The 18,217-nt window shown below is 44.1% G+C and overlaps 1 protein-coding gene across 1 annotated transcript in view; it reads right to left on the bottom strand.

The window, feature by feature from the left end:
• MED12L (mediator complex subunit 12L) overlaps nt 1-18,217 on the bottom strand; it is a 692,480-nt gene that overhangs the window by 190,356 nt on the left and 483,907 nt on the right. The window contains exon 19 of the mRNA XM_040429951.1: nt 5,511-5,674. Coding sequence (XP_040285885.1) covers nt 5,511-5,674 — 164 coding nt within the window. The remainder of the gene's footprint in view (nt 1-5,510; nt 5,675-18,217) is intronic.

The raw sequence follows: 18,217 nt of genomic DNA, 5'->3' as shown, positions 1-18,217 counted from the left end.
CCTGGCCAACATGTGCAATGTGGAGTGCTCACGCCGCTCAACAGTCGGTGAGATGGCAATTGCAAGCGCTGCTGCAGCGTTGCCAGACCGGCGCAAACTGAAGATGACTTGCGTAAAAATGGGCACACATGTGGCGCACCTTGACTAGTAGCTCAGGCAAATTGGGGTAGGTTTTGAGAAACCGCTAAACCACTAGGTTGAACACGTGGGCTAGGCATGGTATGTGTGTGAGCTTGCCGAGCTTCAAAGCTGCCACCAAGTTACGGCTATTATCAGACACAACCATGCCTGGTTTTAGGTTGAGTGTCGAGAGCCACAGCTCAGTCTGATACCTTATCCCCTACCACAGCTCTGCGGTTGTGTGCTGTTTGTCACCTAAGCAGATCAGTTTAAGCACGGCCTGTTGCCGCTTCCCCACTGGTTCCAGCTACTGACTGATGTCTGAATGGTGCTGCAAGAGGATAATTCAGAGATGGAAGTGCAGGAGGAGGCGGAGGGGGGGAAGGGGGGATGCAGCCACTAATGCAGGTGTGGCGGAAACCCTGATGGAAGTAGGGCCCGCAATCCTTGGCGTCGGTAGCACCTGTGCCATCCCAGGGTACGACTCGCTCCCGGCCTCCACAACATTCACCCAGTGTGCCGTCAGAGAAATGTAGCCTCCCTGGCCAAAAGCACTTGTCCATGTGTCAGTCGTTAAGTGGACCTTCCCAATAACTGCGTTGGTCAGGGCACGGGTGAGGGTACCGGACACATGCTGGTGTAAGGCTGGGACTGCACACCGTGAAAAATATTGGCGGCTGGGGACAGCTGCCACCATCAGGCTGTGGAAAGCCTCAGTGCCCACAAGCCTAAATGGCAACATTTCCAGGGCCAGCAATTTGGAAAGGTGTGCATTTAGCGCTATGGTCTGTGGGTGGATGGCTGGGTATTTGCGCTTTCGTTCAAGGCCTGGGGTATAGACATCTGTACACTGCACTGGGACACAGAAGTGGATGTGCTAGCTGATGGTGCTTACAAAGTTCCAGGTGCATGGCGGGAGGCATCCGGGCCTCAGTCTTGGACAGGAGATTGGCCAGCACATAACAGAGGGGAAGAGGAGGCAGTGGTGTGATCCACAGACACCTATTAGGGTGCTTTGATGCCATGTGGCAGATCATGCTGGTGGTGGTAAGGTTGCTAGTGTTCACACCCCTGCTCATTTTGGTACGGCACAGGTTGCAAATGACAATTCTTTTATTGTCCGCACTTTACTCAAAAAAGCGCCAGACTGCGAAACACATACCCCTTGGCAAGGGAGATTGCCACAAGGGGGTGCTCCGGGGAACAGTTGCAGGCCTGTTTTGTGTGGCCCGCCTTCTACCTTTTGCCACCCCACTGTCTCTTCCAGCCTGTTGCGGTGCTGCGGATCCCTCCCCCTCTGTACTGCAGGCCTCACTCGGCTTGCCACCTTCCCAGGTTTGGTCAGTGACTTTAACGTCCAGCACCTCCTCTTCCACTTCCTCACTCTGGTTATCCTTCTGACATGTTGACCTAACAACAACTTAATTTATTGACAACTGTGTCTCATCCTCATCATGAACCTCTTGAGACACTAATTGTGGTTGACTTATTGGCAACTGTGTCTCATCATCATCCACCTTGTGAAACACTAATTGCCGTTCCCCACCATCATCTTCTTCTAACTGTGGATGATCCAGAGTTTGGGAATCAGGGCACAAGACCTCCTCATGTCCCTCTTCCAGCGGGCTTGGCGAGAGGCCCAAATTAAGGAATGGCGATGAAAACAGCTCCTCGGAATATCCGAGTGTGGGATCACTTGTTTGCCAAGACTCTCCATGGTGGGTGGAAGGAGTATCGGGTGAGGATTCTGTTGACCAGACTCTTGGCTACTGAGACTGGACTTTGTGGAAAACAGGGTGGTGCTTAACCGACTGGAAGCATTATCTGCTGTAATCCAACCGACCACCTGGTCGCACTGGTCTGACTTCGAGAGTGGTGTCCTGCGCCGCCCTGCAAACTGGGACATGAAGCTAGGTATCGTGGATGAGTGTGCTTCTTCTGCTCTGGCAGCAGGAACAGTTTAACCACGCCCAGGGCCACGGCCTTTTGCGTGCACCATCAGCAGCACGGACACTTTCCCGTTTCTTACTGCTCGCCTTGCGCATATTAAATAGTATATACAGTTGCAAGAAAAAGTATGTGAACCCATTTGAATGATATGGATTTCTGCACAAATTGGTCATAAAATGTGATCTGATCTTCATCTAAATCACAACAATAGACAATCACAGTCTGCTTAAACTAATAACACACAAAGAATTAAATGGTACCATATTTTTATTGAACACACCATGTAAACATTCACAGTGCAGGTGGAAAAAGTATGTGAACCCCTAGACTAATGACATCTCCAAGAGCTAATTGGAGTGAGGTGTCACCCAACTGGAGTCCAATCAATGAGATGACATTGGAGGTGTTGGTTACAGCTGCCCTGCCCTATAAAAAAAACCACATCAGTTCTGGGTTTGCTTTTCACAAGACGCATTGCCTGATGTGAATGATGCCTCGCACAAAGGATCTCTCAGAAGACCTACAATTAAGAATTGTTGACTTGCATAAAGCTGGAAAGGGTTATAAAAGTATCTCCAAAAGCCTTGCTGTTCATCAGTCCACGGTAAGACAAATTGTCTATAAATGGAGAAAGTTCAGCACTGATACTACTCTCCCTAGGAGTGGCCATCCTGTAAAGATGACTGCAAGAGCACAGCGCAGACTGCTCAATGAGGTGAAGAAGAATCCTAGAGTGTCAGCTAAAAACTTACAAAAGTCTTTGGCATATGCTAACATCCTTGTTAGCGAATCTACGATACGTAAAACAATAAACAAGAATGGATTTCATGGGAGGATACCACAGTGGAAGCCACTGCTGTCCAAAAAAAACATTGCTGCACATTTACAGTTTGCACAAGAGCACCTGGATGTTCCACAGCAGTACTGGCAAAATATTCTGTGGACAGATGAAACCAAAGTTGAGTTGTTTGGAAGAAACACGCAACACTATGTGTGGAGAAAAAGAGGCACAGCACACCAACATTAAAACCTCATCCCAACTGTGAAGTATGGTGGTGGGGGCTTCATAGTTTGGGGCTGTTTGCTGCGTCAGGGCCTGGACAGATTGCTATCATCGAAGGAAAAATTAATTCCCAAGTTTATCAAGACATTTTGCAGGAGAACATAAGGCCATCTGTCCACCAGCTGAAGCTCAACAGAAGATGGGTGTTGCAACAGGACAACGACCTAAAGCATTGAAGTAAATCAACAACAGAATGGCTTAAACTGAAAAAAATACACCTTCTGGAGAGTCCTGACCTCAACCCGATTGAGATGCTGTGGCATGACCTCAAAAAAGCGATTCACACCAGACATCCCAAGAATATTGCTGAACAGAAACAGTTCTGTAAAGAGAAATGGTCAAGAATTACTCCTGATCGTTGTGCACGTCTGATCTGCAACTACAGGAAACGTTTGGTTGAAGTTATTGCTGCCAAAGGAGGTTCAACCAGTTATTAAATCCAAGGGTTCACATACTTTTTCCACCTGCACTGTGAATATTTACATGGTGTGTTCAATAAAAACATGGTAACATTTAATTCTTTGTGTGTTATTAGTCTAAGCAGACTGTGATTGTCTATTGTTGTGACTTAGATGAAGATCAGATCACATTTTATGACCAATTTGTGCAGAAATACATATCATTCCAAAGGGTTCACATACTTTGTCGCTGTCACCACCGCTTAATAATAAAAAATTACACTGAATTAATGTCACTGATATTTAGGATGCGCACACATTAAGAAGGAGTTATAGTGCAAGTAATGTCGCTGTCACCAGCGGCTAATAAAAATTACACTGAATTAATGTCACTGATATTTCGGATGGGTGAACGTTATACAGGAGATGTAGCGCAGGTAATGTAACTGTCTGCAGCGGACACCGTCTACAGAAAAAATACACTGGATGTCACAGATATTTTTAGGCTGCGCACACGTTACACAGGAGATATAGCACAAATAATGTCTCTGTCACCAGCGGCAAAAAAAATAACACTGAATGTCACTGATATTTCAGATGCGCTAACATTATAATGGAGATGTAGCGCAGGTAATGTCGCTGCCACCAGCAGCAAAAAAATTTGACTAAATATCACTGATATTTCGGATATACAAATGTTATACAGGAGATGTAGCGCATTTAATGTAACTGTCCTCAGCGGACACGTCTACGTAAAAAGTACACTGGATATCACAGATATTTTTGAGCTGCGCACACGTTAGACAGGAGATGTAGCACAGATAATGTCGCTGTCTGCAGTGGCCAAACAATTGCAAGATATTTAGCACAGGTTGCCCTAAAAATATATATTGCTGCCAGATACAACTATAGTCCTTAAAAGGACTTTTGGGTCTCTAACAAGTTTTAGCAATTTAGCGCAGGTTGCGCAAAAATATATGTTGCTGACACACGCAATAGTCCTTAAAAGGACCTTTGGGTCTATAACAAGTATAAAAGCTAAAATATTGCTATTTCAATCCCTACAATATCTCTCCCTTCTGCTCTCCAGCTCTCCCTGACTAATACAGCACCCGGTGACGTGTTGCGGCCAGCCAATCATTGTAATGCCAGCAGCCAACATGGCTACAGCATTACAGTGAATGGCAGTACTTATCTGCACGTTTATTGGCTAATTAGCAGTCAACAAATGTGCGGGGAGGAGACTCGAGCATCGCGCTCGAGCACACGCAGTATTCGGCCGAACACCGCGATGTGCCGATCATCGCGATGCTCGAGCCGAAATAGTATTTGGCTGAGCATGCTCGCCCAACACTAGTGTTGAGCAAATTGAAGCATCCAAAGTGGAAATTGATTTGAAGTTTAGCAAAAATTTAATTCACCACAAATCTGAATTTCCCCGCGCTTCATCGTAACAAATCAATATTTCCAAAAATGGTGGCTGAATATGAAAAAAAATTTATACTCACCTCATCCACTTGATCACCACGTCATCACGCTGGCTGCTGATGACGTCACCGCCCGCAGCCAGCATAATCACATGGTGACATCTTCACGGTCGCCGCAGGTCCTTTGGCAGGTTTTCTCCAATCAAGCCTCTCTGAGATCAAGTGGATGAGGTGACTATAATATATTTTTTTAACCCTGGATTTACCCCCTAAGCAACTGAATGTGGGTCCCAGATGCGGCTATCAATATTGAACATGGCATCTGAGGGGTTAAATAATGGGGCCCGGTGCGATCGACGCTCCCCGTCATTGAGCCCACTCCATACAATGAAAAGTGATTCGTGATGAAGTAATTAGTAACAAATCAAATTTCTTGACGAAGTTCGCTAAACTGACGAATATTATTTTTCAAATCTTCGCTCGTCTTGACTTGTGTGTATGAATCCTAAAATGAATTACTTTAGTAATAATCTTAATGAACAAATTACAAACCCTTCAAAAACTTGTGCTGTTTGCTCAGGATTTAAAATTAGACATGGATGATACCGCCTGAGCACGGCCACAATGTACAGACAGAGGCGAGTTGTGTAACTTCCTGCCAGGCTCGATGATTTCAACAGTAACTCTGCTTCCACCATGCTCAGTTCATTTAGGAGCTGCAAGAAAGGAGATGAGCTGGTTAATTGCATATCAGAGCAAACAGCCAGATGTTTAACTTTATTCCTTGGTTCCTTACATTTTTAGGTATTTTTGCCAGTTTGCACTTCCTCAAATCACACAAAACATTCATGTTTGAACCAAGAATCTGCTTACCCAAACCAAAAATATCTCATATGAATGAAAGAAAAGTCCATGTAAGCAGTTTCACAAGTGCCAAGTGCTTCACTGTAATACAGTGCACAAACCACTATGATAAAGAACAATAGGGGTCATGTCCTGTTTTTGTACTACACTTATATTAATATCGATGTTAATAAATCTGCAGTATATATTAAGGCCGTTATTGAGTTTGGCATAGAGAAACTACTGTACTGAGTTAAGTGATAAAAATAAATAAATACATTTGTACAAGCTGACATCATACCCTTCCATACCGTCCCATATTTAATCACTATGGGAGAGGCCTCGCCTGTTGTACTGGGCAGTCTCTTGAGGGTCCCTCATCACTAGATGATTGGGAGGAATAGAGGAATGTGGCATCCTCTTCTCCCGCACTGGCCATAACAGTATCAGAGGAAATTATGGCGTATGCCTCCTCAGCTAAATACTATTTTTGCGATGAATGAGACATTTTTTATTGGAGTGTGTAAAGTGTGTATTCATTTTATTTATTCACAGATGTGTGTAGGTGATGCTTTTTCCTACACCAAAAAAAAAAAAGGAATTAAAATTGAGAAGATATGATCAGTAAAATGTATGGTACTGGTTAGCGCTCAGTGGTTGCAGGATGCACACAAGCAGATGTTGTGTGTGTGCGCAAAAAATTTTGCTTAAAATACTTCAATTACTCTTACTGGTAATATGTTTTCCATGAGCCCATGACAGCACCTGTGAGAGATCCTCCCCTTCCGGACAGGAAACAGGAACTTCCCAGATCTTTAAATTGGTCCACTTCCTTCCACCACTCAGTATTTTACAAGATTTCTGGGACCAGCAATACACCTATATACAGGGAAACTAAGAACACAAGCAAAAAACAACACAATGAAAACTGCGCCAAATATATGCCCAGGCATATCTCCTCTTTGGCACAACACTTATATATAGATTTCTCTTTTTTTTTTTGCAATATACTGTATATTACATACTTTTTTTTTTTTAAGGGAGGGAATTATGTAGGTGCTGTCATGGGCTCATGGAAAACATATTACTGGTAAGAGTAAATTAAGTATTTCAATTACGCCCCATGACAGCACCTGTGAGAGATTAGACTAGATGACTATTAGGGAGGGACTACAGCCTGCAGCACCTTTCTCACAAAAGACATATCCTGCACAGATGAAAGGTCCAATCTGTAGTGCTTGTAAAACGTAGCGGGGGAACTCCACGTTGCTGCCCTACAAATTTGCTCAATGGTAGCGCACCCTTTTTCTGCCCAGGAAGAGGCTACTGCCCTAGTGGAATGAGCTGAAAAATCCAAAGGTACCTGACAACCTGACTGTGAATATGCCAGACCTATCGCTCTCTTGATACACCTGGCTAAGGTACGGTTTGTGACTTTCGAGCCTCTGTTCTGAACCCGAAACTGAACAAAGAGTTGTGGGGTTTTCCTAAAGCCCTTCATAGACTGTAAATATGCACAGACACACCTTCTCACGTCTAAAGTATGAAAGGACTCTTCCCCCTCATTCTTTGGGTTCTGACAAAAAGAGGGGAGAACTATTTCCGGAGATTTATGGAATACCGAAACTACTTTGGGCAGGAATGCAGGATCCGGTTTGAATACAATTCTATCCTCCAGAATCTGAGTATATGGCGGGGAAGATGACAAAGCGGATAGTTCTCCTACTCGTCTGGCAGATGTAATGGCCACTAAAAATACAGTTTTATAGGATAGCATCTTTAAGGGGATGTCTCCAAGGGGCTCAAACGGGGCCTTGGTTAGGATGGATAGCACCAGGTTAAGGTCCCACGGGGCTGATTTAGATTTAACTGTAGGACATAGTCTAGAGGAACCCTTAATAAACCTTTTGACCCAGGGATGAGTAGCTAATCTAAAGTCAAAGAGCACTCAGTGCCGAGACCTGGACCTTAAGAGTGCTAGGTTTAAGGTTTTAGTTAAGGCCCTCCTGCAAAAAAACTCAGAATTAAAGGAATGTTGGGTGAGCTCAAGTCTAGGCCTGGCCCTGCAAACCGAAGGAAGGTCTTCCATACCCTCAGATAGATTTTGGAGGTGACCTTTTTCCTACTGGCTAAAAGAGTCCCAATCACTTGTTCTGATAGACCTCTGGACCTGAAGAATCGCCTCTCAAAATCCAGGCTGTCAGGTGCAGGTTCTTCACTTCCGGATGATGTAGAGGGCCCTGATATAATAGGTCCTGTCTTTCTGGAAGTAACCAGGGATCGGCTATTGATAGTGTCTTCAACCAGGCAAACCAGACTCTTCTCGGCCAGAACGGTGCTATCAGGATCACTGTTGCCTGCTCCCTCCTGATCTTCTAGATCACTCTGAGCAGTAGGCTGATGGGAGGAAACGCATGGACTAGGTCCTTCCCCCATGGTTGTGAGAGCGCATCTGTGCCTATTGACTGATCCTCCCTGCTCAAAGAAAATAATCTTTCGCACTTTTTGTTCTCTACCGAGGCAAATAGATCTATTGTGGGAGATCCCCATAGGGCTTCTATTTGGTGAAATACCTCCTGATTCAGACACCAATTCGCCTGGCTGAATCTGTGCCTGCTGAGACAGTCCGCCTGGTGATTCTCTGAGCCTTTCAGATGGACCGCTGAGAGATAAAGAGCTTTCCCCTCTATTAGCAAGAAGATCCTGGATGCTAGCTGCATTAGCTGAGGAGATCTTGTCCCCCCCTTGTTTGTTGATATAAGCTACTACCGAAGCGTTGTCGGTTAGGATCCTGACATGTTTTTGAGGCAATGATGGGAGACTTTCCTTTAATGCTCACAGGACTGCTCTTAACTCCCTGGCATTTTGGGATTGAGCACTCTGGGTTTTTGACCAAGGGCCCAAAACCCAAAACTGAATGGCCGCCCCACCCCCAAGGACTTGCGTCAGTGGTTATTATTAGGGGGTACTGTTTCAACCACTCTACTCCCTGACTCAGGTTCTGAGTTTTTAGCCACCAAGCTAGGGAACTGGTCACTGACCCCGAGATCACAATCTTGCGATCCAGGGATAGCAACCCCCCGTCCCAATTGGACAAAATGTACCATAGAAGTATTCTGGACCTGAATTGGGCCCATCTCACAGCAGGCATGCAAGCCGTCATCAGACCCAGAATAGACATTGCTTTTATTAGGGACACTTCCTTGGTTCTGCTGAAAGCCCTGATTTTCTGCTGAATAACTTTCCTCTTGTCTACCGGAAGATGAGATTTCTGTGTCTGGGAATCTAGTAAGATGCCTAGGAAAACACATTTGGAGGTTGAAATCAGGGACGATTTGTCCCAATTTATTAACCAGCCAAGGCTTATCAGGGTCCCCAGGACCTCCTGTATTTGAGATATCAACACCTCTGGGGACTGCCCTACCAAGAGAAGGTCGTCCAGGTATGAGATTATAATGATGTCTGATCTTCTTATCTCTGCCATTACCTTCGTGAAGAGCCTCGGCGCCTGCGATATCCCAAAGGGAAGTGCTCGGAACTGCAGATGGACAATCGATTCCCCCATCTTTACCGCTACCCTGAGGTATTTCTGAGATGATGGATGAATGGGCACGTGATAGTAGGCATCTTTTATATCTATTGAGGCCATCACGCAGTTGGGGGACAGATGGAGGACCGTGGAGGAGATTGATTCCGTTCTGAATTTTTGGTAAGTCAGATATTGGTTGAGACTCTTCAAATTTATTATCAGTTGGAACGTCCCGTTGGGTTTGGGAACCAAAATTAGGGTCGAATAGAAGCCCTCTCCTTGTTCGATTTCTGGGACTGGTACAAGGACTGCCTTTCCCAGGAGGTTGTTTATTTTCTCCATAAGCGCCGCCTGTTTTGGAGAATGCTGGTTTATGGAAGTAATTTTTAATGTCCTGGGTGGTAGCCTTTTGAAGTCTAGGCGGTAGCCTTCCTCTATAATACTCCTTACCCAGGCGCTTGCGGTAATATTTTGCCAGGCAGGAGAAAACGAAGAAAGACGACCGCCTACCTGGGGCCTGGTGTCATTGCTGAGAGGATTTCGAAGTCTGAGGTCTGGATTTAAACAGCACGCTTTTTGATTTATCCGCTCTCCATTCCCTTCTTTTCTTCTGATCCCCAAAACCCTTCCTTCTCTCACTATTCCGAAATGGCTTCCCCTGTCTAGGAAAGGACGGCGTTGGAAATCCTTTTTTCCTATCAGATGCCTTATCTAAAATATTGTCTAAGGCTGACCCAAACAAAAAATGTCCTTGACAAGGAAGGGCACATAGCTTAGACTTTGATGCTACATCGCCCTTCCACCCCTTCAACCATAGGTGACCTTCTGGTTGAATTGGACAGTGCGGCCGCTCTAGCAGAAAATCTCAATCCATCAGCGGAGGCATCATAAATAAAGTCTACTGCTCTGGACATGGTTGGTATAGCTTCCAGAAGCTGATCCCTAGAAGTCTTGTTCTCTATATGAGACTCTAGTTCCTCCAACCAGACTTTTAATGACCTTGCCACTAAAGTAGTCGCTATATTCGGTTTAAAGGCAGAAGTGGATGCCTCCCAATTCTTTCTTAAGTAGGCGTCTGCCCTTTTGTCCATGGGATCTTTAAGGGACCCTAAATCCTCAAACGGAAGAGCTGATTTTTTATTTATTTTTGCTACAGGGGCGTCTACCCTCGGTACCTCCTGCCAAGCTGATACTTCTTGATCATCAAAGGGGTACTTTCTCTTAACCGCTCTAGGGATAAAGAATTTTTTGTCGGGCTTCTCCCATTCACGTTTAATCAGGTCTTTGATACAACCCTGAATGGGGAACACCCTAGACTTTTTGGGCTTTAGGCTTTCAAAGATGAGTTCTGGCCTAGACCTGGACTCCTTTTCCTCCTCCAGCTCCATCGTGGATCTAACTGTTTTTAATAGTAGATCCGTATCCTCCACTCTGAATAATGGCTTCCCTGTCAAATCCTCAGAGGAGGAGTCTGAGCTTGCAATGGCGCCCTCCTCAGACTTAGAAGTAGTATCCTCCACTATCGACTTAGCCTTCTTATGTCTGGATGAGCTAGGCAGGGATTTTTTAAGATGTTCCACAGAAGAACGAACTTCCTTTTTAACCAACTCCTGGATGCTTTGCAATAAAGATGGTGACTTGTCTGCTACTAACTTATCCAGACATGGTTGGCAACATGTTTTGGGGTAGGACGGGCCCAATTTACGCTTGCAAATTCCACACTCCTTAGCTCTTGTTTTGTGGGTAGCTTTTCTTGGGGCTTCTTTAACCTGCATTTAATAAAATAGCCCCAATCAGTCTAATTCTGACCACAATAATAACTCCCCAAAGGGAGATGGTGGGGGTTAACCCCTCTTACCCCCAGGAGTACCATGCTGGATTCGGAAAGCTGCTCCTGCCTGTCTGTGCGCAGTTGAACTTCCCCTTCTTCCTGCATGATGCTGCTTCAAGGGGGGCAATGGAGGGAAGATCTGGCCGTCCGGTCAGGTATCTGCTTGCCGCTGCTCCCTCCATGCTGGCTGGCCGGCGTTCCCTTTTTCAAATGGGCCGCGCAACGCCCGCAATGTTTAGGCTCCTCCCCTTCTGGCCGGTGGAACGCGCGCGTCACTTCCGGTGCGACGCTCGAGTCCAGACTCGGCCTGCCAAAAATGAGAGGAGAAGATCCACCTCCCCCCTCACGCCAAACTTCGCCGGCTTGGCAAGGGACAACGAGGCAGCCACAGGCATCCCCCCATGGCACTGAAAAAGGGAGAAAAATGCCGGGCTTCTCAGCGGCTCCTAGTGGAGACTTACGCCGACAGGTACCTCCACTAGGTTTCAGTCCTTTTAACCCTAGAGCTCCTGCAGCCCCAAAAACAGACCTGAGAAGAAATCCTCCTGTCTCTGGACAGGAAACAGGAAAGAACTGAGTGGTGGAAGGCAGTGGACCAATTTAAAGATCTGGGAAGTTCCTGTTTCCTGTCCGGAAGGGGGAGGATCTCTCACAGGTGCTGTCATGGGGCGTAATGGAAAATGTTCTATAGTAAAAAAAATATCTGAATACTAGCTAAAAAGTGTTTTTACAATGAGGAAGCTGCAATTGGCTGGTTTGCATTGACCAGCCAATCGCAGCAAGCGGGGCTGCAGGGGATGTGTACAACCTCCATAATCCCATAGCTAAGACGGCTGACAGCCACCACCTTAGCCTGGTCAATGTGAAATTAGACACAGTGACCGGTTTCAGAGGGGTAAAACTGCTAGGGCCCCCGCCAATCACAAGAATGGAGACCCATGTTCCTCATTTGAATCGAACGGCAGAAATATATGCTTGTCTGCTGCTTCATTCAAGTCCATGTGACTCCCATAAATAGCCAAAGAGCTCGGCTAACTCTGGCAGCCCCATAGAGTTAAATGGAGTGGCAGTGTGACTGCTACTCCATTCAAACGGGGAGCATGGGTCTTCGTTCTCTTGTTCGGAGGGTATCCCAGCAGTCTGATCCCTGCCAATTAGACATTTATCCCCTATCCTGTAGCTTTTTGTATCCTATATCAATCTCGATGATTTACCCAAGAATGCTAGTCTTGGACAGGATACAGTGTTCTATAGGCTGGCTTGAGAAGGGAGTGCTAATTAATTTAGCTGACCTAAATTTGTGTACATATTTACACATATAGTAGCCAAATTGATTGCTAAAATGTTATACCAATGAAGAAATATTAGAATATCTCCAAAGTAGCAGCATGGTGTCTCAGTGGTAAGCACTCGTGCCTTGCAACACTGGGATCCTGGGTTTGAATCTGAGCAAGGACAACATTTGCATGGAGTTTGTATGTTCTCCCCATGTTTGCGCGGGTTTCCTCCGGATACGTTGGTTTTTTGCCACACTACAAAGACATACTGATAGGGAATTTAGATTGTGAGCCCCACTGGGGAAGGTGTGATGCTAATGTTTGGAAAGTGCTGCGGAATATAGTAGCGCTATATAAGTGCATAAAATAAAAAATAAAGTAAAACATCTAAAAAAGCAAAATATATCTATGACATTTTAAATCATCCTACACTTTTATTCTGTCAATGCACTTATTTCCTTGTATCTGAATAAATGAGAGGGCACAGAAGGGAATAAAAGCTCAATGTAATAGCTAAACTAATATACAATATATTACATTCCTGACAAAACTTCAACTGTATAAAATGTATAAAAGTAGATATAAAAGGTTATGGTTAGGAATGAGCGAATCGACTTCGGATGAAACATCCGAAGTCGATTCGCATAAAACCGTGTTCTGATACTGTACGGAGCAGGAGCTCCGTACAGTATTAGAATGTATTGGCTCCGATGAGCCTAAGTTATTGCTTCGCAAAGTTTTAATTTCTACTACATGGTTGAAAACCTGTTGTTGGCAATGACTGCCTGAAGTCTTGACCTCATGGACATCACCAGACGCTGTGTTTCCTCCTTTTTAATGCTCTGCCAGTCCTTTACTGCAGCGGTTTTTAGTTACTGTTTGTTTGTGGGCCTTTCTGTCTGAAGTTTAGTCTTTAACAAGTGAAATGCTATATTGGGTGCCGATCAGGTGACTGACTTGGCCATTTAAGAATATTCCACTTCTTTGTTTTAATAAACTCCTGGGTTGCTTTGGCTTTATGTTTTGGGTCATTGTCCATCTGTATTATGAAACGCCGACCAATCAGTTTGGTTGCATTTGGCTGGATTTGAGCACACAGTAAGTCTCTGAAAACCCCAGAATTCATCCGGCTGCTTCTGTCCTGTGTTACATCATCAATAATACACTAGGGACCCAGTGGCCACTGGTAGCCATGCATGCCCAAGCCATTACACTGCCTCCTCCGTGTTTTACAGATGATGTGGTATGCTCTGGATCATGAGCTGTACTATGCCTTTGCCATACTATTTTCTTTCTATCATTCTGGTAGAGGTTGATCTTGGTTTCATCTGTCCAAAGAATGTTCTTCGAGAAGTATGCTGGTTTTTTAAGATTTTTTTTAGCAAAGTCCAATCTAGCCTCCTTTTTCTTGAGGCTTATGAGTGGCCTGCACCATGCAGTGAACCCTCTGTATTTACTTTCATGCAGTCTTCTCTTTATGGTAGATTTGGATATTGATACGCCTATATCCTGGAGAGTGTTATTCACTTGGTTGGCTGTAGTGAAGGGGTTTCTCTTCACCATGGTAATTATTCTGCGATCATCCACCACTGTTGTCTTCCGTGGGCGTCCAGGTGTTTTTGCATTGTTGAGGTCACCAGTGCTTTCTTTCTTTCTCAGGATGTACCAAACTGTAGATTTTGCCACTCCTAATAGTGTAGCAATTTCTCGGATGGTTTTTTTCTGTTTTCGCAGATGAAGGATGGCTTGTTTCACCTGCATGGAGAGCTCCTCTGACAGCATGTTTACTTCTCAGCAAAATCTTCAAAATGCAAGCACCACACCTCAAATCAACGACAGGCTTTTTATGTGCTTAATTGAGAATGAAATAAAGAAGGAATTGCCCACACCTGCCCTTTGAGTCAATTGTCCAATTACTTTTGGTCCATTTAAAAACAGGGTGCCACATGTAAAGGAGCTGAAACTCCTAAACCCTTCATCCAATGTTAATGTGAATACCCTCAAATTAAAGCAAAAAGTCTGAACTTTATGTCCATGTCCATTATATAACTATAACTTGAATTTGTTTTAATAAACAGGGAATAAAAAAAATATGCATCAGTGTCCAAATATATATGGACCTAACTGTCCTATTAGCCATTCTGCCATGAATTGTGATGGTTATTTATTGAAAAAAAATATAAAAATTTGGGGGGGGGTTTATTAATAGGAAAAAATATATGTCTTAATTGCCGTTCTGCGGTGAAGTTACATTGTACTACAGACATTTATGGGGTGTATTAAAAGAAAATTGTACGTCCTATTAGCCGTTCTGCAGTGAATTGTGATTGTTATAATTTTTTTGGGGGGTCTTTATTGCCGTTCTGCGGTGAAGTTACATTGTACCTTCATTTTTTGGGGTGTATTATTTTATTTGTAATTTAATTATTTTATTATACAGTATGTCAGACAGACAGGTGACAGGCCCTTCAAGGGGAACGGGCAGTGTCCATTTGCATAAATTTGAACATGGGAAAGACATGCAAATTAGCAGAATCTGCCTTCTTTTTCAGCTGAAACACTATTTGCATGTCTTTCCCATATTCAAGTTTATGCAAATTTTTATGCAGCTCTCCTAAGCAGTGGGTGAAGAGTTAGCTGGCATCCAAAAATTTTTTTACAATTTTTGTCACCCTAATGATAATGATCTAGGTGCGCAGGTCCCCCCAAGCCATCCAACTTAAATCAAGCATCTTTGAGGCTTACTGGCTCTAAGTTAGATGAGAGCTGATCCTGGCAATATCATAGCCAATTAAGTTTATCTGAGGTGTGATTGCTAGTTGTCTCATAGTGCTCAAGGCTGCCATTGTAAGGTATGCCGACTGTACCTGTCTCATGGATAGGTTGTTGGCTTGCACATACCTGGCTTTTGGCATACAGCCTTTGTGTGATTGTCTGTTATATTTTGTGTATTGTATATTATATGTAATGATTTAATAATATAACATGAATAAAAAGAAATTATTAGTGATTGGTTGAAAAACACTTAATAAAAATGCATTAATGATAGGTAAAATAATAACCATAAAAAAAAGATATGTAAGATAGATAGCATATTAAGGATAAAAAGAAATCTAGAATATTCGCTATTATGAAGATAGTAGATATGAAGATAGCCGATATTCGCGATTAGAATATTCACGCTCAACACTAGCTCCTACTGCCACCCACCATCTCAGCTAGTACTGGTATTTGCCCCACCTCCCCACTCTGTCACTGGCCACTCTGTGGTCTCCTCATGCTGCTGCCACATCACCACTCTGTGGTCTCCTCATGCTGCTGCTACCTTAACACTCTGTCACTGGGCCACTCTGTGGTCTCCTCATGCTTCTGCCACTTCACCACCCTGTCACTAGGCCACTCTGTGGTCTCCTCATGCTGCTGCCACCTCAACACTGTATCATTGGGCTACCCTGTGGACTTCTCAAGCTGTTCTTCCACCCTCCCCACTCCATGACTGGGCCACTATTTTGCCTTTTTGGCCTGGTTGAAAAAGCCATTTATTTGACCCTTCTTCTGATCTGTCATAAGGAAGGAAAATGAGACGCACAACAGATCCTGTCTATGTAGCAGCTGTAAGGCCTGTATGACATGGTACCTATTTTGCATCTGAATTGGCTTATGATTTGGTAGCCAAAAACAGTAGTGGGTACAAAATACAGAAGACATGCAAATATTCCATTCACCTGTCATCTCTGTTTTGGATCCACCCCTGTTTTTTTTTTTGCTTTAGCAATACTGATGCTCAACAGACAGGATCCGTTTTGGGGGTTAGTGTTCTGATGGATCAGAGGAAGGGCAAAATAATTAGCGACGTCAACACAAACTAACTGCTGACATCCTCTCCACTCTGTCAGGGGGGCTCTACTTGTATAAGCGTTTAGAAATCTATGTGAAATCAGCTGACAACGGTGTAAAAGGAGTGCGCTCTTTCACGCTATAGTAGGATCTTGGGCCTCTGCACTGTTCTTTATAGCTGGTGCTAACATTAACCTGTAAGGCTGAGTTTACACTTGATTTACTTGGTCAGTTTTGGCCCCATAACTGCCCAAATAAGTGAAGTGTGCAGTGCTTCTAAGAGTGACGCCTGTCATCTGCGTGTCATACGGACTCACAGTATTATTTCACTATCACAGCAGACTCTCTATGCGTGTTACTGCAAGGCACAGTGTTCTACACCACTATAAAGGCACTCTGAAGCCAGGAAATAGCTGTTTATTAAAGCGATTCACCACAAATAAATTTGTATCCAATCAAATCTTTTTGGAAAATTCAGTGAACCAATTTTTGAATAATTCACTCATCTCTAGTTATCACACCTTTTGTAACTGTATAGGAAACCTCATTAGACTATACTTTCCTTTACTGGGGGCCACCACAAAAGAAGATTATACACAATATACGCTTTTTTTTTTATCATTGGGGCAAATAGGTGACATATGCCACTGTGTAGTTTTATAGTTTAATATACTGGATCATTTCGTCATGGGGTATAGTATGCATTGGAAAATACTTATAGGTCTAATGGAAGGATCGAATTAAATGTGAACAGAGCCTTACCTGGGTACATGTATACTAAATGTTTAAAGGGGTTGTACAGTATTTATCTATCAGGATAGGTCATTGATATGACACCCACCACCTCCACTGATCAACTGTTTGTAGAGGCTGCAGCGCCCGTGCAGCACTCTTCTTCACTGTTAACCTGTTTGCTGTCCAGCACTTGAATAGACCTAGGCACATCTCATTCCCACCCAAGTGAATGGGCTTGAGCTGCAGTGCCATGCACAGCCACTATACAATGTACAACACAGTGCTTGGTAAGTTGTGAGGAGCTGCTGCACTTATCGAGCACGGTAGTCTCTTCAAACAGCTGACTGGTGGGGGCAGGAGCGATTGACCTTACAGGGAACTTCCTGGTGGGCCGATGCTCATGGAGCCACTTAAGTCCTTCTCACAGTGGGAGTTTTTGGGGATGCATTTTGTGCTGTTGTGGTCAGTATTTTGTAATGGACTGTGGTATAATGTGCGGCAATATGGTATTGCCTTCCATCAATTTGGATCCGACTACAAAACAAGGCCACTTTTAGTATTTTTCCCAGGGCCACTTTAAATTCCCAGTCCGTCCCTGGGTAGGGGAATCAGGTGTTGAACCCTAGCTGATATGATATTGATGACCTGTCCTCAGAATAGGTCATCAATATATAAGCACTGCTGAACCCTTTTAACACGTTTCTTTTCCTAATTCCCCCAGTAATGATAGTGAGTGTTAAACAAATGGACACAGTAAATTTACTGTCAGAGCAGATTGGTGGCAGCTTTTTATCTTTTCTGCTCTTAATAACCAACTAGGGATGCACTGGGACAATGGAGGAGTGAGGGTCTGTCAGTGGTCAGCACTAGCAGAGGATCAAATAGACAGGTACACTTAAAATAGGGAGGGACTTTGGTAAAAAGATAGCAAAACACTGATTATAATATGTTCTATATATATATATAGAAAGGCAGCTGCTTGGACTGGGAGAGCAGAGGCAGGCTGAGAAGCCTACCACTGTATTTTACAACTATCTGTCTACACTGTTCAGTAGATTTCTGAAGATAGATTCATAGTACCGTATGTTAAAGTGTTGTTACGGGACCCCTTTAGATGCAGTTTTTTTTTTATAAAATTACACAAAATTTCATAATAAACTCAGGGGCTATAGGGTAGGCGGCTGCTTGGGACCCAAACTCAGAAGGG

Source organism: Bufo bufo, chromosome 4 (assembly GCF_905171765.1).
Source record: "Bufo bufo chromosome 4, aBufBuf1.1, whole genome shotgun sequence".
Lineage (NCBI taxonomy): Eukaryota > Metazoa > Chordata > Amphibia > Anura > Bufonidae > Bufo > Bufo bufo.
This window is presented reverse-complemented; position numbering and strand designations above follow the sequence as displayed.